Here is a 19,065-nt window from a genome sequence, read left to right on the forward strand (position 1 = left end):
GAGGGCCAGCCACAGTGGCCTAGTGGTTAAGTTCGGCGCGTTCCACTTTGGTGGCCTGAGTTCAGTTCCCAGGTGTGGATCTATGCCACTTGTCTACAAGTAGCCATGTTGTGACAATGGCTCACATACAAAATAGAGGAAGATTGGCAACAGATGTTAGCTCAAGATGAATCTTCCTCAGCAAAAAAAATTAAAACGAGAAAAGTGGCAGGAACTGGGAAGATCTCTAAGGATAAATAATAAATTTGATAATTTTCAGGAAGCTAGGCAGCAAGTATGATGGAGTCAGGAGCTTTGTTGAGCCAAGGTTTGCCCACAAAAGTGGGAGGATGCCAATGACTGGTTCCAACCATGCCCGGAGTGAGCTCTGTATGGTATATAGATTATAGTAGATAGAATGACTATAACTATGGTCCTGAGGGGTCCCCTTCATACTTTGTTGCTCAGATTCTCCTCATTCTTCCCCTCCTTTCACTTTTAGGTATGCCATCTCTATGGCCCGAAAAATTGGAGCAAGAGTGTATGCCCTTCCAGAAGACCTGGTGGAAGTGAACCCCAAAATGGTCATGACGGTGTTTGCTTGCCTCATGGGGAAAGGCATGAAGAGGGTGTAAGGCCTGTGGGGCGGGGCTGGAGGCGCATGCTCGTTCCTGGCTGCTTGTTCCTGGCTGTTCCTGGATGCTCCCAAGAAGCGCGGGGACGGTTCAAGCCGTTCCAGAGTTTTCAACTTGGTGACATTATACAAGATTCCAAAAAGTGTATATTTGTTCAGCCAAGTAGCCTCTTCTGTATTTAACAAAAAGTGCTTAATTCTTTGCAAAAGACCCAATCTCTTACAAATATTTTTTTATCATTGAATTTATTGCTTTGAAAATCTAGAGAAAAAAAGAACCTATTTTCCAGGCACCTTTCCTGCTTTTGCCATTAGTCAAGTATAAAAGCTGCGGTGTTATTAATTTTAACGTAATCTTTCAAACCAGCTTAATTTGGCTGCCTTTTTGTTCAAGGTGAGGACTGGGAGGGGGGAAACATCGAACCAGTCCCAAAGCCTGTTTCTGGAGGCCAACGTTTGATCTGCTACAACCCTTTCTTTCTGTCCCCCTTCTCCTCCACTCCATCTCCCTGTGGCTTTGCTCTCCAGCCTCTCAGAACAATGCCTTCTCGATGGCCCGCCCCTGCTGCCCATCCTCATCTCTGGGCCATTTAGATCATCTGACAAATTGGTCAGGCTGTCGGGGTCCCAGAGTTTCTGGTAACCGGCAGAAGTAAGACTCATCATCAGAGCCTTTCCTCAAAACTAGGATCTCGAATGTCATCAGTTTTTGTTTTCTTCCAGCCATTAGGAAGCCCTCTGTCTTTAACCCTAGGATTTGGGCTCAGACCAGATCTAACATCTTGAATGCTGTGTCTTAAATAGTCTTAACTCTTGGCGGAAGGTGAGATCCAAAGTGGGTGTAATTGAGGAGTTGACCACTAGGGGGCAGCATGGAGCCATAGCAAAACGATGCTTTGGCGCTCCCTCTCCATGTATTTAGCCCTGCATGTTGGATCTAGTTATTGTGGTATGGCTAAATATCTGGTGAGGGGGAACAATCCTCTGCTTGCTTCTGCTCTTAGACCTTAGTGTATCTGATTGCTGCCAGGCCATATTTTCAATGATTACTGTTTTGGTACTGTGGAAGCTTTTGCCACCCGCAAGCTCCCAGGGGGCAATATGTGCCAATGAACAGCATCCCCACCTCACCCCTATCCCATCCCCCAAACTCACATACACACTTACTTACCAAGTGTCAAGCTGGATAAGAACTGGCTGAGTTGCTTTATGCAGAGCTAATTTACTGGATAATTCAAGAATTCCCAAACAAAACCAGAGGAACAGTGTGAAATTGAGCAGCCCTAACAGGTTATATGATTTCCGTGAAAACCTACCAAAGGCCAAAAAGCAACAGAGCATTGTAAACCAACACTAGACTCTCTCCATCGCGCTGAAGGACTTGTCGATGAGCAATCTTCTTTAGGGGTGATATGTAACGAAATTAGCCATTTTTCAAAGCAATTGAAATGTATCGCCCTGGATCTGTCGCTTGGCAGTGGGCTCAGGAAGCCAATGTGTGCCTTCTCCCAGCCCATAACCTGTATTTCTGCTGCATCTGAATGCAAAGTGGTTGGCTTTGTCTTAATCTGCACTTAATGTAGCCTCAGATGATTCTCCCCCATCTGTCTCCAGGAAGAATGTTACTGCCTTAATGGAAAGTGAAGATAAAATAATGCTCAACTTCTCTCCAAATAAAATGTTCCCTGTAGCGGATGTCTTTTGAAGGTTTTATAAGAGTCTACTATAACTTCTTAATTCATTCAGCCAACATGCATTGAGCGCCAATGTGTGCTAGGCACTGGCAGTATGCCTATAAATGAGCCCGGCAATCCGCTCAGCTGATCGGGAAAGACAGACGCTAAACAAGTAAACTGACAGGTGCGATAAGTGATTAATAAGGGCGTGGTGAGACTGGAGCTTATGACAGAGGAAACAGTCTGGGTGGACATATTTTAGCTGAAAACAGAAGAGTAAGTTGGAGTGAGTTAGACAGAGAGGAAGCTAGAATTAGGGACACAAATTCTCAGAAACACATTGAACACAGAACAAAAGCCAGATTTGGGGATTGGTGCAAAACGGCTTCTCAAGTGATTGAGAGGAAGTCTTTTGGGCTGGCAGTACCTGGGGGTCTCCTCTCTAGCCTGGCTGGGCCTCACTTTGGCTGGCGGGGGGCTCGGCAGGGGCAGGGCAGTTACTGAGGAATTCTGCTGCAGCCAGCTCCCTCTCAGGTGTGCTGCTGTGACAGAGAGGCATCTATTTGGCCTGCTCACATCCCGACCTGCACAGGTACCACACACCCACACAGCTGCTAGGATTCTGGGCTTCTGGGCTTCACCAGCAGCAGCTCTTTGGAGATGGCTCTTTCCTGACTTGAGCATTCCTGCAGCTTCTTCACTTGGAGGTAGCTGCCTTCCCTACATATCAAGAGCTACAAACGTTAAGTGTTTTTTGGACAAGACTGCACTGATAGGTCTCTTAAACAGAAAGACTGAACAAGGTACAGGAAAGCAGAACAAGTACCATCAAGGGAGGAAAGCTAAGACTCTCTTGGAGAAGAGACAGATAACAGAATACAACAATCTAAGCAAGATAATTTTCCTAAATTTAAAAGTTTATCGTTACATTTTAAATAGTGAATCCAAGTATGGCATCAGAAATTAAAATGGTACCAAAGAGTCTACAATGGGAAGTGAGGCCACTTTCCCACCCCAGTGTCTAGTGGGATGCTTTGAAGCCATCTCGTCTTGACTCAAATTGCCTCCAATTTTGTGAACCTATGGTCAAACCATTGTTATCTTGAAATTGGCCATGATGGGAATATTTATACCACAGAAATGATCAAACTGCACAAATAGAGCTTTTTATCCCCAGAGAGCTAGTTTATCAACCCACCGCTACCTCTGTCCCAATTCCCCAGTTCCCTTCCTAGTCAGCAACCGCTGTTACCAATTTCTTTTGTATCCTTCTAGAAATATTCTATGCAGATATTCCACACACACACACCGTTTTTATTACAAACATTAGCATACTATAAACATCACCCTGTGTCTCATTTTTTTACTTAACACCATATCTTGGAGATTGTTCCATGTTAGTACTGGCAGGCCTGCCTCAATCTTTCCCACACGTCCACAGGATTCTGTTGTATGGGTGTGCCAAAGTGTTTAACCAGTGGCCTATAAATGGATATATGTCCTTTTGTCCAATCCTTTGCCACAGCAAATAAGGCCACAATAAGTAATATTATACTCACGTCTTGTGCTCAGAATGTTCATTTTAATTTGATGGGTTCTTATCAAGTTTCTGCTCCAGCAAAGGTATTGAACATTAGATAGTAAGACATAAATCCCCTCAAGTTTCTTCAAATTATTTGACAAAGAACCCTGTTCTGAGATGGACCCTTGAGCCCATCCCAACTTCTCCATTTTATGTCTAAAGAAGCATGTTAATCCAGCAAGGAGCCAGTGTGCACACACACACTAAATGTAATAAACAGCACAATGTGATAACCGCTGTCACAAACCTGTAGATAGAGTATGGAAGCTCAGGGGAAAACGAAATTCTGAATGAAGGATTAACGAATCTTTGCAGGAGGGCTGAGTTCTGACTAACGAGAAGGGGGCAGGAGCCATGCCTTACACATGCTGATGTCCTCTGCAGAGCCAAGCACTTTTCTAGATTTTTAATAAGAGCTCAGTCACTTTCTAAAATTAATTTGCATTAGACATGAACAAATGGTTCCTGACTGTGGGAAATGCCAAACAGATGTCATTTTGAGAAAAGTTGCGAAATAGACTTACCTGCAGAGTTATTGGAATGGAATGGATTCCTATTTGTCTGGAAGTTAAGACATTAGAGCCTGTCTGAGACAATGCATTGGACTAGATGAGCTTTTAAAGTCTCAGCCAACCTGGTGACTTTATCCATCTCCACACACACCCACTAGTCTGTCCCTGGGAGCATAGCTGTGGTCTCTATTGTAAAAACTACATAAACTCAGCCCACCTCACACCAGCCCATCTCAGACTGATGCTTAAGGCATGAGAGTCATTTCCACGTGTTCCCAGTGTCCTGGGGGCTCCTGGGCTCACTTTCCTTGCAGTTACTGTACCTGTTGTCAGACAGCAGCTGCTGAGATATCATCGACCTTTGTTCTCTGTCCACCCCTATGTACCAACATGCTTAGATCAAATGCTGGCAGCGCTCTCCTAGTGAACTTGACACTGTTTTGCCCGGCACATCCAGTAACCAGAGCTGATGCTCAGAACAAGGTAGCAGCGTTGACTGATCCTCTTGTGAAATCTAGTTACTTTGACAGTTTCCTAATAAAATTCCAGTAATTCAACTCTCAGCTGCCAAGGACTGCTCTTTACTCAGTGTCCTCTCTCTCTCCCTATTTCTGGAAGACAGAGTTTGCCAATTGAGTCTGTGCATGGGTGACAAAAAAGAAGAAAGAAAGAAAAGAAATAAAATTGTGTAAATATTTTCCCATGTCTAAAGTCTACATATATTTAATAATCCACCTCATGTCAGGCACAAAAACATAGATAATCTAGTCAATACCCACTATCTCACCGTTAACAACTCGGGGACACGTTGGCCAATGGCAGGAATTTTTATGTTATCTGGCATGTCAAAATTTGAGAGCTCCATTTAAACAAGCATTTTGGTTAATAGAGAGCCATCGTATCATTTTTGGAATAGCAACTTCTAGAGGATTAGAATGCATGCAAATATTGAATTCTAAAGCTATGTGTTATCTGACATAGATGTTGACGATTCAGTAGCATTTCTGGACTTGTTTGGACCATGGGCCCACCATTATGAGGCCTAAATGCTCAAACCTCCTTGCTCTAAGTGTGGTGCTCAGGCCAGGGTCCCCCACCGATGGTTAGAAATCAGAATCTCAGCCCCCACCCCAGACTGACTGAATTAGAATCTGCATTTTAATAAGATCCTCAGTTAATTCACGTGCACATTAAAGTTTGAAAAACACTGTCCTAAAAGAATGGAAGTCTTCTTAAAAGATCTACAGTTGACAGGTACTTAAATTAACCAGCTTTAACTTAAATTACACTTTCTCAACTACACTAGACTTGAGAGATTAAAATAACTTTCCACTAATGTTTTCCCATCATCAGTACCCAGTACCGGGAGTGGCTCTTCCTTCCATTTGAGGGCATCCCCCACCATCCAGCCTTGCCCTCTGTGGCCCCTCTCCCGCTTCATCCCTTTCTTCCCCATGGTACCCGTTCCCCAGCACAGGCCCGAAGAGCTGCATCTTCCTGGCCCTGCTGGGTACATCTAAGGTGTCTTGGCACAGCCTTCTCTCGCTGGCTGCTCAGGGCTGCCACTTTAGTGCATCTGATCCCGTTGGTGCCACATCTCTTAAGCTTTCCCTCCTGTCCCTTCACTGCCTACATCAAACCTACTGGCGTTCCCCCAACCATCTCTGGAGCAATCTCTCTATGACTTCCAGGGACAATAGGTAACTTAGTAAACCAAACTGTCCCAGGGAGAGTTGATCATGTCCCTCCAGTGCCTACTCTTTTCTCCCCCAAAACATGTACTTTACAATGACTTTCCAGAGGTAGAGCTACATCCTTGTTATCTTTGCCAATTCCCTAATGGCAAAGAGGGAGAGGACAGTGCCTTCCAAATGAATGGCTATAGTATGTGACCGTCCAGAGGATGGAAGAAGTTTGTTCTCTTTGAGGACCTGAAAAACTAGTACGGCCGATGGGGAACAAGAACTATCATATCATGGGAAACAGATGGACTAGTGAAAGGTTTAGGAGTGATTCTCAGAATTCAAGGTGCTTAAGAATCACCTGGGGAGCTTGTTAAAACACAACTTCGCAGATGCCACCTTGAGATTCAGTGCCCATAGAGCCGATGGGCCCAGGAGTCTGCATTTTCCACAAATACCCCGGGAGATTCTGTGACCCACAGACAACCCTAGGAGAAGCACTGGTCCAGAGAAGCTGATCTCTGACCTGGCTACGCATTGGAATAATCTCAGGAGCTTTAAAAAATGCTGATGCCTATGCCCTTCCCTCGGAGGTTCTGATATAATTGATGTTTAAGACCTCCCCAAATGACGCTAACTGGCAGTCAAGTTTGAGAATTGCTGGTCTATAGCCTGGGGTACTTTTCAGAGGGCTGGCCTGGGTGGAGCATCTTTAAAAGTGGAGAGACCAATAAAAGAGAGTGAGGCTTTAGAAAGGGAGAATGAAGGGATAGAAGTGTTCCGAGGACAAACCTTGCTTTCCTCACAGTTTAATCATCCAGCCAACAAGCATTTGCCTGTCTGGGTACCAAGCAACCCTCTTGGTGCTACAAGCCTCAGATATTGGTCTTGCTAGCCAAAGCAAGGGAATCAGAACCTGGGATAGAGTCTCTGCCTTCAGCCTCAAATCCCCATCTTCAATAGCTTCCAAAATGGCATCATCTTTCCTTCCTCCTTAGAAACTCAGGGGACCAGATATGCCAAACCTTTGGCAAATTATAGAACTGCTTCACTCTCCATGAATAAACATGAGAGATAATGTGTGGAGAGAAAAAACATTTATCAATTATGTGTCTTCAAAACCTCCCAAGATTGTGCAGCTTTAATGGCTGAGTGATTTTGAAAGGAAAACTTGTAAATTGAGCTGCACCTGAACTCATAATAAAATGTCATGAAATTAATTGACTTTCACAGCACTTACCTGACAGTAAGCCTGAGCTGCATACCCAAGTGAGGCCAGCCAAGATCACAGGCGCCTTTGCCCTTATCCTCAGGCCACTCCAGTTGAGAGAAAAGCAAAGCAGACCACTTGTCACAGCAGAGGTTATCTTCTTAGACATAGTCTTAATAAAGGCAGAGGGTTAGGGCTCTTGAAGAAACACTCGCTGTATTATTTTTTTAGCATCTCGTGTTCCAAATTGGCTGGGGAACAAATGTACGAATTAGCTGGGTCCCAGGCGGCATGATTCAATTGGATAGAGCCCCCAGGACTAGAATGCCTTCTGGGGCAGTGAGTCATCACCTAATTCTCTGGGAGCAGCAGAGGAAGAGAACAAACTGGCCCCAAGGTCATGATGAGCTGGATGAGGCTCTGGGAAGAGAACCTCTTGGCACCTGCCAGCTCCCTTCCTGGTTTATCTTTTTAACATGAATGGGACATACCGAGCAGCTGTCTTTGCCAGTTACTTTCAAATGTTGTCCCGTTGAATCTTCACAACAGCCTTCTGAGGTGGGTTCTTATTAACCTCATTTTTCAGAAGGAGAAGCTGTACCTTGGAGAAGCTAAGAGGTTTGCCTGTCAGCCAGGCGTGGAGACCATCTGATCAAATGTCTGCATTCTTTTCACTCCTCACAGGAGGTACCAAATCAGAAATTTCAAGGAGAGATGAAGAATGAGGAAAAAACCTATCTCCATTTCCTTGCTTCTTCCTTGCTTCTTTTCTTTTAGTTTTCTTTGTTTCTTTCTCCATATGATAAATTCAACTGAAGTATCAAGTTGGAGGAGTTTTAACAGTATGCAATGGTGTAACTACCAGCAAAATAAAAAGACTGTTTCTGGGGCTGGCCCTGTGGCCGAGTGGTTAAGTTCGCGCGCTCCGCTGCAGGCGGCCCAGTGTTTCGTTGGTTCGAATCCTGGGCGCGGACATGGCACTGCTCATCAAACCACGCTGAGGCAGCGTTCCACATGCCACAACTAGAAGGACCCACAACGAAGAATATACAACTATGTACCGGGGGGCTTTGGGGAGAAAAAGGAAAAACTAAAATCTTTAAAAAAAAAAAAAAAAAAAGACTGTTTCTATTGCTCCAAAAGAGTCTCCTGCACTCTGTAAGTTAACCCCTTCCTCCCCAGCCCCAGCCCCTGGCAACAACTAACCTGTTTTCTGTCTCTAAACATTTGTCTTTTATACGATGTTAGATAGATGGAATCATACAGTACAAATCTTGCAGCATCTGGCCAGTTTTACTTGGCAGGATGCTTTTTGAGTTTAGTCCATCCTCTTGCATTGATGCGGGGTCAGTGAGCCGAGGAGTCAAAAGAAAGATTTCTTGGACTCTCAAGGTCTGGCAGTAGTGCTCTTTTATTTAGAGAATAGTGTGGAATAGCATGGGGACAGGACCCATGGGCAGTCAGAGCTACTGCTGCAAACATGGGTGGAGAGTAAGGCTAAATTTAAGGCATAGGAATGTGAGTTATCTCTTTACAAGACAAAGGAAAGAATGTGTTAAAAGAGTTGTTAAAATGGTATCAGTGCCGGTAGGGTCTGGTTATTGGGTGGTCCTATAACTTTTAGATAAGAATCAAACCAGATTCAGTACATGGCAGAAGCCACCGCTTAAATATTATCTTCAGCTAAAGACAAAGGAGGATGTTGTTGGGGGGGGGGGGGGTTAGTTACACGAGGTTGCCAGAGAGTAAACAACTTAAGTCCTTGCCTTCCCCATTAAGAGTTTCCAGAGATAAGGCATCCCCCCTTCCTCCTGGTGCAGAGAGGGAGACACCCCCCACAGATGGAGACTTCCTTCACAGATGCAAACATCTCTCATCAAAGGGCAAGCAAATTCCACTCCTCGGAACCTCCTTCTCATCTGTAGTTTTTAAAAGTAACCAGGCTAAAATCCTCATCAGCATGATCGGTAGTCTACTTTTTACTGCTGAGGAGTATTTCATTGTATGGATGTGCCACAGTTTGTTTATCCAGCTGGAGAAGAAAGGAAAGGAAGACAGTGAGGTCAGGATTTTTATGCTTCCAGCTCCTTCCTTTCAGGATTAGCCAACACTGGCTGGATGCCTCAACGGGAAGTCACAGTTCCCACCAGGCAGCCCTGTCCATGTGGCTGTCTGTCTCCAGGTTCCTATCCTGTAGTGCCTTGCTGTTACTAACTGGCCTTGGTACACTGCATGATCCCTGTAATTTTCCGATTCCCTGCTTGCATGGATGTAAACAATGCTTTTATTACACTCTCCACAAATTAATGAAATTGGGTGTGCCATCTTGCAACATTCACCAGGGAAGCTTCCTAGGTTCAAGTAAGCATGCAGACTCACAAGACTTTCACCAGCCTCACTCAGCACCAGTTTACTCAGACACATGTAAGATACATGCCAAAGCTTGAAAGCAAAGCCATGTCAGGACTTCCTCTTCCACTCGAGTACCGTCACACGTTGCTAAATGACGCAGATACATTCTGAGAAATGCTTCGTTAGCTGATTTCGTCGTTGTGCAAACATCATGGAGTGTACTAGACAAACCTAGATGGTATAGCCTCCTACACACCTAGGCTGTATGGTCCTAATCTTACAGGACCACTGTTGTATATGTGGTCCACTGTTGACAGAAACATTTTTATGCAGCATGTGACTGCAGTTCTTGAAGCAGTCAATGAAGCAGTCTACACAGGTTCCCAGGCTCCCCAAAAGACATTTCAGGTGTGAGGGAATGAGATTCACATCAGGCAGGTGTAAGAACCACTATGGCTGAGCAGCCCCAGACCCCACAATGGCTGATCTTTTGTACTAACTCCGTAGGCATGGCTTCCAGGGTCCCTGTAGAGACAGTCCCAGTTATAAAAGTCATCACATTCAGAGAAGCCCAAGTCTACGATGCCCCAATCAGCTCATTTATGGTGTGTCCCAGTTCAGATATAATTTACCGAGCAGGGGTTATTTCTACCGTAAGCAGTGTTGAGTGGAATATAGTTGATATTTTACCTTTATCAAGTTCTCAGGAGAATAGAATAAGAAAGATAAACGAAAGTCAAATTTTCATACAGAAAAGGACATCTGTTTCTTACTAGGACAAAGGATGTATATTCTCTGTGTCTCGTTTTGTCTTTTTAAGCTCTCATAAATAAATGGTAGTATGCTAAAGGCTTCCCTATGTTTTTATTTATTTGTCCTTGTATTTCTAACACATTTTGTTTTACATATTAATGATTTCTTTAGCTCAAAAAGTGTAATGATTGTTGTATATTAATTATACCTGTTATCAATCCCAATTGATCATTTGCATTGATTGAACTTATTTTGTCTGATTTTAATACTGCCACCTTTTTTTTTAATTAATAGACTTTTTAAAGATCAATTTTAGGTTTACAGAAAGATTGATTTGAAAATGCAGAGTTCCCACATGCCCCTCCACCCAGCACACAGAGTTTCCCCTGTTATTTACATCTTGTACTAGTGTGGTTATGTGTTATTGTGATTTATAATAAGAAATATATGTTTGGTTTTTGTCCCTGTTTCTGGCACAGAGCTCCTAAAACCCACGGAATTTCCCAAATGATAAGAGCATTAGAAGCATCTTTTGTTCTAATATTTGGTCTGTGATCCCAGCTCCTGACATAGGGTTCCTGAAACCCTTGTGATTTCCTGGGTGACAGGAATGTCTTTTGTTCTGAGGCAACTTTGGGTGGGATCCTGGATGGCTCCTGGATGAGGGCTAATCCCCAGAAAGAACAAGCAATGATTAGAAGTTTGGAATTTTCAGCCCTACCCCCCATTCTCCTGAGAAGAGAGAAGAACTGAAAATGGAGTTAATGATAGATCATGACTACGTGATGAAGCCTCTATAAAAATCCCAATAGAATGAGACTCAGAGAGCTTCCTGGTAGGTGAACATATCCACACTGGGAGAGTGACACACCCAACTCCACAGGGACAGAAGCTCCTGCTCTTGGGATGCTCCTAGACCTCGCCCCATCTATTCTCTTCATCCAGCTGTTCATCTGAATCCTTTATCACATCCTTTAATAAACTGGTAAATGTAAGTGTGTGTTTCCCTGAGTTCTGTGAGCCACTCTAGCGAACTATCAAACCTGAGGATGGGGTTGTGGGAACCCCCAATTATACCCAAGTCGGACAGAAGTTGTAGGTAACCTGGGACCTACTACTTGCAATTGGCATCTGAAGTGGGGTAGAAGCAGTCTGTGGGTCTGAGTCCTTAACCTGTGGGAGCAGATATTATCTCGAGATAGACAGTGTTCGAATTGAGTTAAACCATAGGACACTCAGCTAGGGTTACAGAGAATTGCTCGGTGGGAGGAAAATCCACACATACTTCATCACTAGAAATGTCAGAAGTAAAGTGTTCTGTGTGAGTAGTAAAGGAGTCACAGGAGAAAAATGCAGGAGGAAGGACTGCATTTTTGCTTACACAGGAGGGAGAAATTGGGTAGGTTTTTCCTATAAAGGTACAATTTGTTATAATTAATAAATCAATATTGATACGTTCTTGTTAATTAAAGTCCATAATTTACATTAGGGTTCACTCTTTGTGTTGTAAATTCTGCAGGTTTTAACACATGTATAATGACACGTGTCCATAATTATGGTGTCATACGGAATAGTTTCACTGCCCTAAAAGTCCTCTGTGCTCCCCCTATGTGTCCCTCCCTCCCTGCCCCCAAACCCCTGGCAACCACTGGTCTTTTTACTGTGCCCATAGTTTTGCTTTTTCCAGAATGTCATACGATTGGAATCATACAGTTTGTAGCCTTTTCATATTGGTTTCTTTCACTTCACAATAAACATTTAAGTTTCCTCCCTGTCTTTCTGTGGCTTGATAGCTCATTTCTTTGTTTGCTCCACACAAGCTTCTGTTTCTGTTTTGTTGATGTCTCTTTCTACATACCTTTAATTTTTACCTTTTGTGGATCATCCTACTTTAGGTGTATAAACTATAGAAGGCATAGAGCAGCTGCCTGGGCTGGGAGAGGGGCAGGAGAGCTGAGCGAGACCCTCCAGTGGGACAGGAACCCCGAGCCTGCGGAAGGCTGAGGGCAGAGCAGGAGAACTGAGACAAATCCTGAGGCAATCAGATCCCAACATCTGCTAAAGAAAAGGATTTGATCCTGCCCTCAAATTGTTTGAAGTCTGTGGTAAATAAAATCTGATGAAAATAACAGCAAAACCCACACCCAGCTCAACTGCAGCTGAGATTGACTCAATCCTTCACACTAGTGGCCTGAGAGAAGAGATCTGTGACCTATTCGGGGCATAAATGCTGTTTACTTTAGTTTATGCTATCATTTTATACATAATATCTGGCATTCAATAGAAATTTACAAACCAGTGAAAAAGTAAGAAAATGTGACCTGATTTCAAAAGAGGAAATGGTCGAAAGAACTAGCTGCAGAATTTGCCCATGCGCGACATGCATGAACACACAAGCAAATGCAGCAGTGAGAAGGAAGTTCCCCCGAAAATCCACACACAGGTGTCAGACAGGAAAAATAGAAGATAGAAATGAAGAATTCTTTCAATGGACTTATCAGCAAACTGCAATAGCAAGGAAAAGAAATGCATTTGAAGCCAGATCAATAGAAAGTGACCAAATTGAAGGATAAAGAGAAAAAAGCGTTAAGAAATAAAACACAGAACTCTTCTAGTTATTATTCCTGTTAGAAAAAAATCACTGCAAACTCAATGGTATAGATTCACACTTACAGAGTCGATGGATTTTTCACAAAGACAAAGCAAGTCCGTGGGGAAACGAAAGTCTTTTCAGCAAATGGCGCCAGAACAACTGGATGTCTATAAGGAAAACTAAAGAATATTGATCCCTATTTCATACCATAAACAAAAATTAATTTGAGATGGATCATGAACCTAAAAGTAAAAGCCAAAACTATAAAACTGCAAGAAGGCTATTTTCATGACCTTGAATTAGCCAAAAATTTCTTAGACAAGGTCTTACAGAAAGCATTAACCATTAAAGAAAAATTGCTAAATTGAACTCAGCAAAATTAAAAACTTCTGCTCTTCAAAAGACACCAATAAAAGATGTGCAAGCCACAAAGTGGCAGAAAATATCACAAAACATGTTTCTGACAAAGGAGTTGTATCCAGAATATATAAAGAACTCCTACCAGCTAATAACAAAAAAGCAAACAACTGAATTTTTCAGAAGAGTCAAAGACTTTAACAGACACTTCCTGGAGGAAAATATATTCATGATACTGATCTCTGATAAAGGACTGATGTCCAGAATATATAAATAACTCCTACATATCAGTAATAAGACAAATTATTTGATTAAAACTTAGGCAGGCAATTTGAACACACATACACACATATACAAATGGCCAAGAAGCACAGAAAAAGTTCTCAACGTCATTAGTCATCATGGAAATGTAAAGTAAAACCAAAATTAGATACCACCACTCTCACCAGAATGGCTAAAATGAAAAATACTTCCTCAAATACCAGCAAGGATGTGGACCAACTAGAACTCTAATGTATTGTTTGCCGGAGTGTAAAATGGTTCAACCTCCTCGGAAAAAGGCACGACAGTTACTTAAAAAATGAAACATCCCTATTACCTAGCAATGCCATTCCTAGATATTTATCCACGAGAAATGAAAACATTTGTCCACAAAAAAACTTCTATACGTCTATTCATAGCAGCTCTGTTCATAATAGCCCCAAACTGCAAGGATCCCAGATGCCCATTAACAGGAGAATGGATAAACAAATAGTGTTATGTTACTTAGAAATAAAAGGAATCAATTACTGGCACAGGTGACAACACGAAAGAATTTTTAAAGCATGCTGAGTAACAGAAGCCTGATACAAAAGAGTGCACGCTGTATGCTGTAGACTGAAGGTTTGTGTCCCCCCTCCCCTGCCCCGCACTCATGCGTTGAAAGCTAGTCCCCAGTGTGATGATATTTGGAAGTGAGGTCTTTGGCAGGTGATTAGGTCCCGACAGTGGATCTCACATGAAAGGGATTAGTGTTCTTACAGGAGACCCCAGAGAGCTCTCTCACTTTCCTTCTGCCATGTGAGGACACAGCAAGAAGACGGCCATCTGTGAACCAGGAAGCACGTCCTCACCAGACACGGAATCTGCACCTTGAACTTGGACTTCCCACCTTCCAGAACTGTGAGGAATAAATGTTTGTGGTTTAAGCCACCCAGTCCATGGTATTCTTGTTGTAGCAGCCCGAACTGACTAGTACAATATATGATTCCATGAGGTTCTAGAACAGGCAAAGTTAATCTATGGTGATAGAATTAGAATGCTGGCTGCTAGCATGGGGAAAATTGATTGGGAGGGGTGAGGGAACTTTCTGGAGTGATGGTAATTTTCTATACCTTGATAGGGGTGTTGGTTACTCAAGTGCACATATTTTTCAAAACTCACCTAACTGCACACTTAAAATCTGTGCATTTTACTGCACAATACCTCAATTTTAAAAAGATACTGCCCACTGCTGCCTAGGACTGGTTTTAAGTAGTTGCTGGTCTGTAGGAGACAGAGGAGTAACTAAACCACTAGTAACTAAACCAGTAGCTAAGTCAAGTCACCCCTGCCCGGTGACTGGCTCTCTGAAAGCCAAGATGCTAGCATGGTACAGAAGCTCGAAAAACCAGTTTAAGATAAGGTTCTGGGTTGGAAGCCCGGGGGCTGCGTGGAGGCATGTGCAAAACAAGGAGAGGTGTTCAGAGAGGGAGAAAGACAGAAAAGGAAAACAAAAGACTTCAGAATGAGCCTGCCATCCAAGGCCCAAATCACAGAAGAAGTCAAATGCTAAGAAAGGCAGGCAACAAAGTCAATGCTCAGAGCATGAAGGCACCCCAAATATTATCAATCTCCTAAAGTAGTCTGACACAGACTTTACAATAAGGATCCCGAGGATTCTGAGCAAGAGCTCTGAAGGAGCCATATCCATAAAAAATTAAAATATTTTCAAACGGTACTTTAAAATACTGATATAAAAACAAAATGGGTAAATGTGAAAAAGAACCAGCTGGAAAATTTTCAAAAGATATATATATACAGTTAGTGAAGTAATAATAAAAAAAACTCACCTCAATTGACTATGCCATCTGAATTAGACACAAAAAGCGAATTGGTGAATTTGACAGTAGTGCTGGAACTCAGCATATGGAGACAAAGCTTATGATTTTAAAAACACGAGAGGACAGTTACAAGACATGGAGAGTAGATCAAGGAACTCCAAAGGGAGCCCTTAAAAGGGACTAGCAGAGAAACAATAGCTGCAGAAATAATAAATGATTTTCCCAAATTGAAGAACTATCTAAATCCTCAGATCAAAAGTACATTCTGTGCACCAAGCAAGGTGATAAAAAATAAATCCACATCTAGAGTAATGGATCTGAGGAGCAAGAAAGATAAAAATAATCCCTTAAAAGTCATCAAGCAGAAAGGACAGCGGACATGCAGAGGAACAGCAGTAACCCTCACGGCAGATTCCTACCAGACAACAGTAGACGCCAAAAGACAACGGAGGACCTGTCACGCTAGAATATTACATTCAGCTAAACTGGTCTTGGAAAGTGACGGCAGAATAAAGCAGAACAGAATTTACCAGCAATAGATCATCACCAAAGGAACTTTTAAAAAATCGCTCCAGCATGAAGAAATATAAACCCAGAGAGGAAAGTTAGGATTCAATATAAACGGAGAGCACAAAAATTGACAAGATTTGTCAGTAACTTCTAACTATTGACAGTTATTTTAAAGTTACTGTTGTGTTTTTAAAAAAAGATGTAAGTCCCTTTGGTTAGTTTTTCCCCCTCGCCGCCTCTGTGTTCTTGTTACTCACTTGAAACACAATTAAGTTCATTTTTTTCGTTTGTGTTCATTTTACTTACTTCTTTGTTTCAAATATGTGAAAATTAACATGCTTCTTAAATTCAGAAGTATTGAAAAAGTTTTACTCAAAGAAGTGTTCCTCCACCATCTCTTCTACCCTGTTCCTGTTCCTTCATCTTTTCCACCCAGTTTTGTGCCCTTCCATGGTAGGTAACGGATCTCATTTCTGATTTCTCCTTCCATTGTTTCTTTCTCCACAAATGAGCAGATACACATGTATTTTCTTTTTTCTCCTTCTTTGTTATACAAAACGTAGTTTCAGTGGAGGTCACCCTGATCCATTAAATATGTTACAACTACTACAAACCACAGAGAGAGAGGTTTGAGATCTCAGTCCTTTCCTTCTCAGAAGTCCATTGTGGGGAGGTCGATTTGTTTTGCAAATTTGCCTACCCCAACCGACCACAAGAACATTCAAATGCGTTTACCAATGGGAAGGTAGGGATGGTTCCAGGGCTCCATCCATTTACAGAGGTTAGATGTCACCTCAGCCCAGGCAAAATGTTATAAGATACGACCTACAGAATAATGTGTGGTGAGCCTTGACTTAGATAATGGCTATTATGGCGACCTTCCTAAATAAACATGATTCGAAGCAACCTGATTTCTTTACTGCTCAGAAGAGCTCCCCACAGCATAGTATTCTTATTCTCTTAGGGGTGGGCTCATCATTCCATGTGGACAAGGGAAAATCTCTTTGAATGGAGATTCTGCAATTCTCCCTACGAGCTCTCCTTCTCAGCCTTGGATCAGCCATAAATTTAAGAAACTCACCTTCTATGTCTTCATCTAAGTTGAAAATGTTGACAAAGACAAAGGTGAGTGAAGATCTTTTTAGTACTCCACTGGAGACAAACCTCAGCACGGATTATGATCCACTGGTCAGTACTCTACGGTATGGTCCTTCAACCAACAGACACATTCCTGCTGTATTTCTATCCTCCTATTCTTGGCCTCATCTTCTCTGAAGAGTTAAATATTTTCTAGGTAGTCTAAACTAAGAACAACAACTCTCACCATACTTGTTTTTTGAGGGTGGAAATGGAAGCTAAATCGATTGATCACGGAAACGAGAGGGAACATGCCATTATAGTTTAACTAGAGTGTAAAGAAGGCTCTGATGTAACCAGCCACGAGGGCCTTTCTCTTCAGAGAATTTTGTTTTACAGCAAAGTGGTGTTGGGATGAAGCTTGATAGCTTTGGAGTCCTTGTAGCCATCGTCCTCTTCTGTGAGCAACATGTCTTCGCATTTCAGAGGTAACCCAATGGAATCCTAGATGGTGGTGGGTCATTTTCCCCACTTGTGTGCCCCACCTGGAATCCAGTCAGCACGCTGGACTAGGGAGCAAAATGTTAAAGTTTGAAGGTCAGCTCTTTCAGAAACTTTCCATGTTGCCCTGACAAATAGTAGATTTCAGGATAGTAAGAATCTTACCAGGTCTAGGGTCTTTTTTTCTTTCCTGGCTCTTGTTTTATTACTGAGAGAACCCTAGATGATATGTATAGTGAGTGGCTATGGAAATTAAAGAAATAGAATCTTTTATAAAAATAATTATTTACATCCTAACACATCATGATTTATATTTTTCTTGTCTTCACATATAAAATGAGTTAACCGTGGATAATTTATTTTCCTCTTGTGCATGGAACATAGGAGAGAGAAGATGGTGAAGCTATCAAACAGGAGGTTTGGGCTGTGGGTAATCAGCATGGAGCATGAAGGGAAGAAGAGTTGTGTTTAAAGAACACACACATGAGCGTATCTAATTCTTATTTTGCTTAGTAGAGTGAGTCCCTGGGTATTTTCTAATATAAACAACCTAGACGGACACAAATGAAGTCATACTCTAGCATACGTAATACGTGGTATGAATAATTCCAGGCTGTGTGTAATATTGTAACTGATTGGTTAATATCTAGGCTTTTATAAATTGAAATTGTTTCCTTTTGAATTTTCTTATTTTTCCTTTGTTTTGCTTCTATAATCCTTTTCTTCTCCAATTATCTCCGAGGCAAGTTCCTCTCCCCGTGTTAGTGAAAGGCAAGGAGGGAAGAGGACATACCAGGAACGGGGAAAATTCAACCAAAAAAACTTTTCTAAGTCGTAAAGAGCCATAGGATAGCATTTAAGAAAATAGAGCTTGATTTGTGAGCCTAGAGCTGTTTGCACATCATTACTGAAGTAACTATAATTGGTTGATTCTTTTTTGTTCAATATGGTTATCAAGTGTGAAGCAACCAATTCCATCACCAAATAATGATTGTTATGGAATTGACATAGGAGTCAAATTGCTAGAATAATTGGTGACTTACGTCTCTCTGTTTTTTCAAGGAATCAGATGAGTATCGTTTCTAAGGTCCTTGTCACTTCTAATATCCCATAACTTGGTAATTGGCTTTAATTAAAGGTAAAGAAGAAAGAAGAAGGAAAACTGATTATCAACCCATCCAACCTGGCTATTGCAGACAGAAGCAGCATCATTGACAGGGAGGGAAAAGGAGGAAACGCATGGTTATTTAGCACCTGTGTTGTCCCATGCACGGGGCTAGGTACTTAGAAATGTTGCTTCATTGGGCTGACCTGTGGCATAGTGGTTAAGTATAGCATGCCCTGCTTCAGCAGCCCAGGTTCTCAGGTTCAGATCCCAGGCGCGGACCTACATCACTCATCAGCCATGCTGTGGCGGCAACCCACATATAAAGTGGAGGAAGATTGGCACATGTTAGCTCAGGGCTAATCTTCCTCAGCAAAAAAAAAAAAAAAAATGTTACCTCATTAAATGCCTATAAGCCTATGCTCTAGGAATCTTGATAGACATTTTACAGAGGAGGAAAC

The 19,065-nt window shown here is 42.3% G+C and overlaps 2 protein-coding genes and 1 long non-coding RNA gene across 6 annotated transcripts in view; 2 read left to right on the forward strand and 1 right to left on the reverse strand.

The window, feature by feature from the left end:
• The window catches only part of LCP1 (lymphocyte cytosolic protein 1), a 78,490-nt gene extending 76,187 nt beyond the window's left edge, over positions 1-2,303 (forward strand). For all 4 annotated transcript variants that reach the window (XM_023621598.2, XM_070239757.1, XM_070239758.1 and 1 more), the window contains exon 18: positions 482-2,303. In XM_023621598.2, coding sequence (XP_023477366.1) covers positions 482-614 — 133 coding nt within the window. In that variant the 3' untranslated portion in view covers positions 615-2,303. The remainder of the gene's footprint in view (positions 1-481) is intronic.
• Positions 2,304-3,851: 1,548 nt separating this feature from the next.
• Positions 3,852-17,159, reverse strand: LOC138918402 (uncharacterized). Its single transcript, XR_011427772.1, has 3 exons — positions 17,003-17,159; positions 7,306-9,307; positions 3,852-5,021 (listed from the first exon to the last, which is right to left on the reverse strand). It is a non-coding gene; the product is annotated as an uncharacterized lncRNA (long non-coding RNA).
• The window catches only part of CPB2 (carboxypeptidase B2), a 51,515-nt gene continuing 49,100 nt past the window's right edge, over positions 16,651-19,065 (forward strand). The window contains exon 1 of the mRNA XM_005601367.4: positions 16,651-17,486. Coding sequence (XP_005601424.1) covers positions 17,413-17,486 — 74 coding nt within the window. The 5' untranslated portion in view covers positions 16,651-17,412. The remainder of the gene's footprint in view (positions 17,487-19,065) is intronic.

This window comes from Equus caballus, chromosome 17 (assembly GCF_041296265.1).
Source record: "Equus caballus isolate H_3958 breed thoroughbred chromosome 17, TB-T2T, whole genome shotgun sequence".
Classification (NCBI taxonomy): Eukaryota; Metazoa; Chordata; class Mammalia; order Perissodactyla; family Equidae; genus Equus; species Equus caballus.